This window comes from Lepidothrix coronata, unplaced genomic scaffold (assembly GCF_001604755.1).
Source record: "Lepidothrix coronata isolate B3197 unplaced genomic scaffold, Lepidothrix_coronata-1.0 Scaffold28, whole genome shotgun sequence".
NCBI lineage: Eukaryota > Metazoa > Chordata > Aves > Passeriformes > Pipridae > Lepidothrix > Lepidothrix coronata.
In genome coordinates, this window is record NW_016690208.1 from 3,517,632 (window position 1) to 3,527,633 (window position 10,002).

The 10,002-nt window shown below is 51.5% G+C and overlaps 1 protein-coding gene across 1 annotated transcript; it reads right to left on the minus strand.

Moving 5' to 3' along the window:
- Positions 1 to 2,200: 2,200 nt before the first annotated feature.
- On the minus strand, positions 2,201 to 9,734 carry TMEM8C (transmembrane protein 8C). The gene is made up of 5 exons (XM_017809943.1): positions 9,600 to 9,734; positions 7,055 to 7,169; positions 4,369 to 4,517; positions 3,378 to 3,494; positions 2,201 to 2,347 (listed from the first exon to the last, which is right to left on the minus strand). The coding sequence occupies exons 1-5, from the start codon at positions 9,732 to 9,734 to the stop codon at positions 2,201 to 2,203; spliced, it is 663 nt and encodes a 220-aa protein (XP_017665432.1).
- Positions 9,735 to 10,002: the final 268 nt, after the last annotated feature.

Consider the following 10,002-nt stretch of genomic DNA (forward strand, 5'->3'; position numbering starts at 1 on the left):
TTTGTCTACGTTGCTGTAGATGTTTATAATATTTCCCTGCATCGGTGTTGCAGGGGATATCCTGCCTGGGATAGCAAATTCAGCCCCTGCACCTTCCTCCCGGTGCCAGGGTGCCGGGTGCTGCCACCAGCACGGGGCTGATGCTGTGACAGGGACCCTGCAGATGTGCCCAGGTGTGTTTCTGTCCCAAGGCTGGGTGCTGGTACTGCACTGGGGTGCAAAGGGATGGATAGTTGTCACAGTCGGAGCAGCACATCAGCAGGGAGAGGGGACAAAGCAAACCTTGCCGGGGATTTTTTGGTGTAACACCTGAGTACAGGTGGGAGCAGGAGCTTTCATTTACTCCCTTGGTCCTCAGGTAATATGTCCTCCTTGTTTACATGGGGTTTTCCTGCCTTTGGTCTCTCCTGCTCAGCCCCAGTCAGGTGTTAGGATCACCCAGTGCCCTCCTCGCAGCACTGGACCCACACAAGGCTCTCCCCACGCCCACACTGCCCATGTCCCCCAGGGCTTGCTGCGGGGCTGTGCATGTCACTGCGGTCCAGGAGGGAACAAACAGTCCCAAAATGAGCCGTGGGGGTCAGGGTACCTCTGATCAGTGGATACAGCAAGTAGCCCAGAGTATGTGGAGTGATGGAGGCTGCTGGCACTGCTGGTCTGGCTCCTGGGCAGTGTCAGCACTGAGTATTTGTGGGGTGATGAACACCCAGAGGTGTGCTCGGGTGGCTCAGCCAGAGCCAGCAGGGCTGTTGGATGCCCATGTGGATGATCCCTTGGGAAGCAGCACCCTCAGAGGCAGCTCTTGCAGTCTGAATTAGGAGTCAGGGCACTTGAGACTGTTTTTTGGGCACACCCTGAGCAGTCCTCACATGTCAAAGTACTCCAATAGCGTGAAAGCAATGGGGAAAGCCTTTTATGCAAACCCTTAGAGCATCTTGTAAATGTGCTGGGGGCTGGATGCTGGAAAGGAGTGGTGTGCCGTGTTGGTTTAGGTGCTGGGGAACCCTTTGAAAGCCTTTGCTAGCACTGCCTCTGTGTGCAGCTGCATCAGCTGTGCCACCACTTGCCAGTGACTCTTGGATGCTTGGGGGTTCATAATTCATTTGTATTTTTGTTGGAAGCCCATTCAGTTTTGGTTGTTGCCCCGTCGCAGGAAGTTGCTCTGATGAATGACTGGGGTGGATTTCTCTTCCAGAGGAACCCAGGCTTAATGTGGGCTTTCTGTGGACATCACTGTATATCAATACTGCTCTAATTGTCCATGACATATAGTCTTGGCATTTTTCCCAGACAGTCTAAATAAATCATACACTTCTGCTATAGTAAATAGTCTGTTAGAGGAGATGTTATAGGCTTACAGCTCTCCCCATCCCTCCAGGAGCTTCTTTTCTCTGCCTCTAATTTTCCATGTACTTTCCATACCAATGAGGCACCTGCTGCCTGTGCCTGCAGGTCTGTAAGGACAAAGTGCCCAATGTTGCAGGTCCCTCCAGGCTGGGGGGGGGCTGTGGTGGCTGTGCCCAGAGCCCTGCTTTGGAATTGGCATCTGGCCTGGGCTGAGTTGAGTGGAGCTGGAAAGCTTCCTGCACTGCTTAAGAAATGCTGGCATTGCACACTTGCAAAGTCTGTGTTAGTATATATTATTTACATCAAGAGAATGCATAAATAGAATAGTCAATATCTCACAAAAATACAGGTTTTGTTAATTGGGTGTTGCAAATGAAGCTTTGTGTGCTCAGGCTGGGAAAACCTGCACAGGGGGGACAACTTGGGTCCTCCCAGGTCAGTGCAAGGGACAGCCCAGGAGGTGACATAGCCCAGGAGTGCAGGGGTCTCCTGGGACAGGGGACAGGTCACAGGTGCAGCCCAGATGAGTGCTCCTCCAGGGAGAAGTATGGATATGTACCAAACTGGAAGTGCAACCTCTGCTAGGGCTGATAGTGGAAAGGTGAATCACAGAATGGTTTGAGTTAGAAGGGACCTTAAAAGTCCATCTCACTTCAACCCTCCTGCCATGGGCAGGGATGCTTTCCACTAGGCCAGGTTTTTCAGGGAAGAAAATCCCAGGGTGGGCACAGAGCTGGTGGGAAAAGATGCCAGTGTGCCAGAGGAAGATGCAGCAGGCAGGCATTTTCCTTTTGGCTGAACAGCTCCATTGCCCCAGGAGCAGAAACACGAGTGCCTGGCTTGCCCGGGGGGCTCAGACACAGCAGCAGAGCGTGGAGCAGTCGAGCCTGGCGGGGGTCCCGGCGCTCCCAGCCTTCTTGTTCTCCTTGGGCAGCAGCAGCACGAAGGCCATGGCCAAGGCACAGTGGTAGAAGCTGTGCACATAGGTGTAATCCCACTCCTGCAAGCGGGAAGAGGGTTAGCAAGACGTGGGAACAGCGGTGTGGGGTGGGGGGAGCTCGTGTAGGTGCACGACACTAAAGTTCTACAAGTAGCCGAAAGGAAAGGAATAAAAAGAAATATTCCTGAACCTTCTGCCTCTCTTCGCCATCAGGGAAGAAAGGATTTCCAGTTTAAAAAAAAAAAAAAAAAAGAAAAAAAAAAAGAAAAAAAGGCAAAGTGGATTTAACACGTTCTAATTTGCACATTTCCCAATTCTTGAATGAAGTGTTTCATTACCCCGCGAAGGACGCGGCGGCGGGGCCGGGCGGCGCGGGGAGGCGGCCTCTGCTAAGTGACATTTTTATGTTCTGCTAGAATTTGCAATTACTAAAATGCTTTGAAAAATAATCCTGGGGGACGGCCGCGAGGTTGTATCTCGCAGCTCCCAATGCACAGAGCAGCCGTAACGGCGGGGCCGAGCGCAGGCAGCTGTGTCGGGGGGTTATCGCCTGCCCCGCGCGGGACAGACGGACAGGACGGACAGGCTGGCCGGCGGCGGGACCAAAAGGATATAAACACAGGATCGAGTGCCCCTGGGAGTCAACTGAGAGTCTTTTCTTTGGCCTGAGCCAGCTCTGGATCCGGCCATGCCTGGGTTGTATCCAGTCCCTCTGCGAGGTGTCCTTAAGTCACCCATGCCCAGTTTCCAAAAAAATCTCGCTTGCATTTGACAAAGCCATTTTGAGGACCATGGATGTCTGGAGAAAACGTGTCCTATGTCCTTGTGGTTTACTTAAGGGGGAAAAAATAGAGTGAGCATCACCCTGCATGACACTTGCTGTTGCACCTGTCCCTAATGGACCACGGGGTGGGATGGGGACAGGCATGGAGGGACCCTCATCACTGCATGCCAGCCCTGGAGCCCCACACCCGAGCTGGGTTCTGTCCAAGGTTGATGCAGTCCAGAAGTGTGAAGGGGGAGGTCTCCTATCTTGGTGATGTCCCTTACACCTTGTAAAGTCAGGGAGAGTGAGTGTGCAAACAGGTACCTCAAAGAAGAACCTCAGCATCAGCGCTAATGCCCCGAAACAGAAGCCAGGACCGATCTGTTGGGTGTAGACGCTCTTGTCTGGATAGAGCCCTTTCTTCTCTTTCATCTTCTGTAGCTGGAAGGAAGGAGAGAGCACACCAAGTGTATTTACCTGGATTTGGCTGGCTGCTCCACATCCCAAAGACCCTATGGATGCTGAGATAAAACCACTCAAAGCCCACTGACCAGCTCCCCCAGGCTATGAGATCTGCCCGTGTGCTGCAATGAGCCCTCCTGCCTCATTCCTCATAATAAAGCTGGTTTTTTTTAATATTCAACCCCAAACCCAGCTCAGGGAGTGTGCGCCCTCACAAACCCAGTCTCTGGGAGAGCAGATCCCAGCAGAGCATCCGAGGGCTGGGGGATGTACGGTGGTCCCATGCCTTGGTTTCCTCCTTGCCCACCCCCTCCCCATGGTGGTGGCTTTTTTTAGCTGCTGGCTGGGCAGTTAGATGGGCTTAGCAGCCATTTATAGCTGGGACTTGCATCACAGTATTTCTATGATGCTTGGCAGAATTTTCCTGCAGTTTTTATCCCATCTCTCCTTGCCCACTCCTGCTTCCCCACCTCATGCCTGACTGTCCCAGCTGGATTCAGGCAGACTGCAGGCAGATTCCTTCCCACTTTATCACCGTGTTTTATCCACATCTTCCCCTGGCTCCAGGGCAGTTTACCAGACCCCTCTGCCTCTGAGTAGCTGTAAAAACTCCATAAATACGTTCCTCCTGATTAGAAACGCAGGGACAGGGAGATGTGGTGGATTGCTCAGACCGATTGAATCTGGCATTTATCACACGGGCTGCTCGCTGTCTGCCTGCTCTCTGCTCGGGTGGAAGGAGGAGTGCTGCTTAATCACCTCCGTGGCCTGTGCTGTGAGAGCTGGATCTGGAGGAGGAAGCTGCTGGCCATCCCTGCAGGGCTCAGCCCCTTCCCTGCCCTGCCCCACGTACCCATTTCACAGTGATCACCAGCACTGCTGTCCCGATGGGCCCCGAGTAGACGCCGTAGCCCCAGCGGTCGTGGTAGATCCTCACGGCGATGGTGAGGACGCCGAACATGATGAAGGTCGATCGCTTTGGCTCGTCAAACTCTGCCAGGGCTGAGGGAACCGAGCACAGGGAGCATCATCTCGCACCCCCCCCTTTTCCAGCTGCTCCCTAAAGCCTTACTGGGGTCTGCCCCACCCGCCCTGGGGACCCTCAGCTCTGTGTCTGTCTGGTTTGCCCTTCTCGTGCCACACAGCCGGGGAAACTGAGGCACATGAGGGCAGAGTGAACCATCCTGAGGCAGCTGAGTGGTGGGTTTAGTAGCTGATTTTTGGGTTTTATTTTAGTGTTGCGTATGGAAGCTTAAAGGAGACTTCCCACCCAGAGAAGTTGTGGATGTTGCATCCCTGGAAGTGTTCAAGGCCAGGTTGGACACGGCTTGGAGAAACCTGGTGTAGTGGAAGGTGTCCCTGCCCATGGAAGGGCAGTTGGAACGAGATGAGTTTTAAGGTCCCTTCCAACCCAAACCATTCTGTGATTCCGTGATTTCCCTTTCCTGCCTCTACATCAGAGGTGGATTGTAAGACACTTGCACCCAGCGATCCTGCAATCAGGTCTTGAGTTCATCCTACATCTCCCACCCTCCCAAGCTTGCTGGGTCACCCCAGCCCAGCCTCTGTCCCACCACTCCAGTGGGACCGTGTGATGGGGTCCGGGCTGCCCAACCACGCCGGCACCTGCCTGAGGTTCGCAAGCTGGAAGTCGCCAGCGTGAGTAAATTATTAGAGGCTTTTGTTTAGCACAGAATGGGGTAATAACTGATAAAAGTTATGGATCCCAGTGGGCTCCATGCTTTTCCAGCTTGCACAGCTGTGTTATGGCTGTCCTGGATTTGCATTCCGGGAAGCTTGCCCGAGGGTCTGCATCCGCACATGTGCACTCGGGCTTTACAAGCCACAGTGAGAGGCTTCCCTGGGCTTCAGTCACCACACCTTCCATGTCCTTGGATCGTGGTTTTATAGGGAGTTTGGCTAAGGGATAATGTCCGCATTTTAATCTCTGTTGTTTCCCAGCGGGTCAATATTTTAAACGTTGTAGTCCAGGATTTGTATTTTTTTTGCAGGGTTTTTGAATGCAGTAATGAAGCAATCAAGTTGAATTTTGCTGCAAGGAGCCAAAGTGTCTGGATCAGTTCTGACCTACCCTGACACTGCTGTTATCCACTGGAAATGCCCTTTGGAGGTGATTTGCCTCGTTGCCTTTTCTAGCTGATCAGAGAGAGCGCTGAGGTGCCATGAGCAGTGTGGGAGCCCACCTTGGGACTCGCATTTTGGGGGGACAGAGCCATTCCTGAGGTTAATGTTTTCCCCACTCATTTTTCCCTGCATGGAAGGTTTGTCCTGTCACATGCACTGGAAGGGGAATGCTGCTGCCTGTGGCAAAGGGAAGAGGGATGAACCTGTGCCTGGTGGAGGGGGTGGGCTCTGCTTGTGGTGGGTTCAGGGGCTGCAGGAATTCCCATCCCAGCAGGAGATCCTGCACCATCCCTGGAGTCCTGAGGGGCAGAGGGGAAAGTCCTGTGGGCATTTTGGGGTTGTACATCAGAGTGCTAACCCCAGCTCAGCAAGTCTGCGTGTCAGTCTGGAGTGGGCACTGGCTAGAGATGGTCCAAATTGTTGAGCAAAGCATTTGCTGTTGGACACATCTCTCTCCCCTTCCCCTGCCCTGTTCTCCTGCCAGCAATACTCACATCCTTCCAAAAATCATTGTGACAAAGTGTGTAAATAGTAGGTCTGGGGTTTTGTCCTTCTTTAGTTCTGTCACTTTTTTTTTTCCATTTCTATTATGCTTTGTTTCAGTGGAAAACGAGTAACAAAATAAGGAAAAAGAAAGTGAAATGAGTGTGAGAAAAGGAAAACTGAGTAACAGGGCAAGGGGCGGGATTTCTAATAAAAAGGAAGTGAAACAAATTTCTGCTTTTTCTAAGCAGATCTAATATTTCCCGTCAGCCCAGACTAGGCTTTGATAAATTAGGAAGATATATTTGTTTTGACCCTTTGATTCTCAAGCTACCAAGGGAAGTGGCAGATTCTGCATTTCTTAATGCCCCCAAGTCAGACAAGACAAGCTGATGGGCCCATTATGGGGAAAATGAGAGAAAATGGGAAATTCCCTGGTATATGAGGTTTCAAACTAAGTCATCACATAGTCTTGTCCTGCCTTGAACTGAAGCACAAGGCTGCCAAACTGTTACTGTAATTTGAAGTAAATAACTCTGCTGTTGTAAGGACGTGCACAAGAGCTGGTGCAGACAGAGGAACACCCAACTAACACAAACACCAGGTGCCACAGCTCTGTTTATAAGTGCAAAACTCCCCCAGCCACCACTCAGGACAGTTTTGTGTGTGTCTGGACCCCACCGAATACAGCGACTTTCCAAGGTATTAATGATCTAAAACCAGATTAATCCATAGCACAGGCTGGCTTCCCCAAAGGACAATCTCAGGGCTAAGTCCTGCAGATGGAAGCTCAAAGGCAGCAGCTTTCCTGAGGATTGTACCCACTAACTGTCCCACCAGCAATCCTGACAAATCCTGCCCTTCCTGCCGGTGCTGGTGCTCTGCAGGAACCACGACAGCCCAGTGCTTACCCATCAGGGACACCCAGATGGACAGGGCTGTCCCGTAGATGCTGAAGTACTCCAGGATGTCGTAGCGCATGAAGCACAGCACTGATAAGCCGGGGCCATCACATACGTGGTAAAACTATTAAAAAAAAAAAAAGAAAGAAAAAAGGATTAGAAAACTGGTCCCTTACCCAACAGACCAGCATGGGTAAAGGCTCTTATTAACTGTTTTGAAATACTGTGGCTGTTGGGAGGACGGCCAGCCAGGACAGAACAGTGTCAAATGCACCAGGGTCACTGATATGCAGTAATGAATATATTTGGGAGATAATGTCACCGTTCCCAATTGCAGATTACCCAAGAATCAGCATTCTTCTCTCTTAGTACAAACTAAGACAGGCTTTAATTTGCCTCTTGGTCTGTGCCAGAATTTGCAATCTGATGACCAAGCTGCTTTGAGCCGAGCCCCAGGCACTGGGGGACGTCCTCTCCAGCAGGAGGACTCTGGGGTTATGGTTCTAATTGCGAAAGATTCTTGTAAAACAATTCAGAATGAGTGTCCTGATGAAATGTGTATGGATGCCAGGTCACTGTCCAGGCTAAACAGGGTTTATACAGCCAGAGTCTGAATGCTGGGGAATTCACTCATTAGTGCATTCCCTTAAAAGCCTCTGGTTCCTGCCCATTAGCTCATTGATTAGGTTATTTGCAAAAAAACCCCATTGTCATGCAACACAAACGCAAACCTGAGCCAAGAGAAATTTTCCAGTGCAATCAGAGGAATGCTCCCAGTGTTTGCCTGGTGCTTGCCTTTTCCTCCCTCCCAGCTCTCAGCCCCGCAAGTTTTCTAGTGGCAGCACCAGCGTGCTCTGCTGTTTCTGAAGAAGTCCCTTCTCTGCTTGGCAGGACGCCCTTGGAACGATCCTCGCTGTCACGGCCCAGTGGGGATGCTGATATTATTTATAATGGGAACTGCTGCGAGTCCTTTGGCTCGCTGCAGCTTCTAGAAAAGATTGCACCACAGCAGTAATTCTTTTCTCTGTTTGAGATTGGGCTCGGGGAGTCTGGAGACAGGGGGAAGAAAGGGTGGAAGACAAAGAGCGTGTTTCTGGCCGGCGTCGCGGCACTTGTCTGCGATGGACATATGCTTTCACTGCTCTGGCGAGGTCTCCTGGGGGAGGAGGAGTGGGATGCTACAAGAAAGGCAACAGCAGCAGCTGCTGCCCTTCCTACCCCCGCCCCCCAGACATTGGCAGCTGCCTCCCCTTCTTTCCCTTCCTTCCCTTCCCCGTGCACAGATATTTTGCCTCTTCCATCTCTTCGGCGAGGACCTGTTCCACCTCCTGTTGAAACACGTGCCAATTTTCCTATTGACTTCTCGGGGAGGTGGAGCAGACACAAGCCCCGTGCAAAATGAAATTGTAGATGTCTGGCTTCCCTGGGGAGCTGGTGTGGGGGGAAGGGGGCTTGGGGATGTTTTTATATTAACTAGTCCTGTAGTTTTTATAGAACTGGCAGAATTTCTCCCCCTGCACCGTGCTTTAATTGGAGGCTCAGATGGTGGATCCTTAGGAATAAGAGGCCAACCTTGTTCAGAGCCCTGCTGCTGTGAAAGAGCTTTTCACACCAGGAATATCCTTTACCTACTCCCTGCCTCAGCTGCTTCGTGCAAGGGATGTGCCAACCCTCATGAGATGCCCTGAGATGGAAGGGAGTTAGAAGTAAATGCAATATCAGTTGGGTTGCTGAGCTATTTTCTTCATATTCTATAGCAGAGCATTGCCATGGAGTTAAATAGGAGATTTTTCCTAGTGGGAATACTGCTTTGGGTGCTCCACTGGTGTTTATATGGAGTCACTTAGCAGGAATGCAAAGCACAGGGCAGTGCACTGCTGGGAGCAGGAATAGGAATATTTTGTATATGTACAGACAACTGACTTTCTCCACTCGTTATTTTCACACAAAGCAAGGCCAGGCAACTCAAAGCCTGGTGAAACACAGGTTTCAAAACACTCAGCCCAGGTGAAGGGTTAATAATTATTTTTCTTGCTAGCTCAGCAGCATGTTTTAGTCTCTCCTTTCCCAGTGCAGAAACTCCCCTGACTCCAGCATTGCTCCCATCCCCAGCTGGCAGTTGCAAAATCAATAATTCAACTACTATGTGCTTTTGGCTAAAATGACAGAAGCATAGCAAGAGATTCTGGATGCAATTTAAAGCCCAAATTCAGCATGGCCACTTACCAGCTGTAAAACAAAGAGAAAAGCCTGCTCCAAAGCATTGCAAATCAGTCAAGGCTCTTTGCACCCAGACCCTGTCCCTGACTTCACAACCATAAAACACCACTAAGTCTATGTAAGGCCACCCTGTAGGACACCCTAAACTAAAGAATCAGATGATCAGCACCACACGTGGTGGGAAATAACCAAAAATGGATATTCTGGGGGTTGCACTCGCTGGTGTTGGGCGAGATCAGCCACCCTTCCCAGTGGGGACCCGATGCAGGGGGTATTTGGGGGGGGATAAACATGCCAGGGGGGTGAGAGGGGAGCGTATATAGGGACATCTTACCGCCACGAAGAACATGGTGAAGAAGTAAACCATGGCTTCCATGTGGAAGCGCCGCTTGGCCGCGATGCTGATGGTGGGGAGGAAGACCAAGGTGCTGAGGGTGGGCAGAAGGAGCTTGGCCACCAGTGAACCCATGGGTGCCTTTGTGGGACGGAGCCTTCTGGGACAGGGTCTCTGTGAGCTGGACAGGGATGGTGGAGAAAACAGCCGTGTCGAGTGTGCTTTAAAATTTAAATGCCCTGCGTGGCCGGGAGGGCTGTGGGCAGGGAACAGCTGCCACCACCACAGCCACCCCCTTCGCTCCTGTCTCATCCCAAATTCCTGACGCAGCCGGCGGCTCCCGGCAGCAGATGCTCCGTGTCCCCAAAATCGTCCTGGTTGTTTCTAAAGGAGCCAAGGGGAA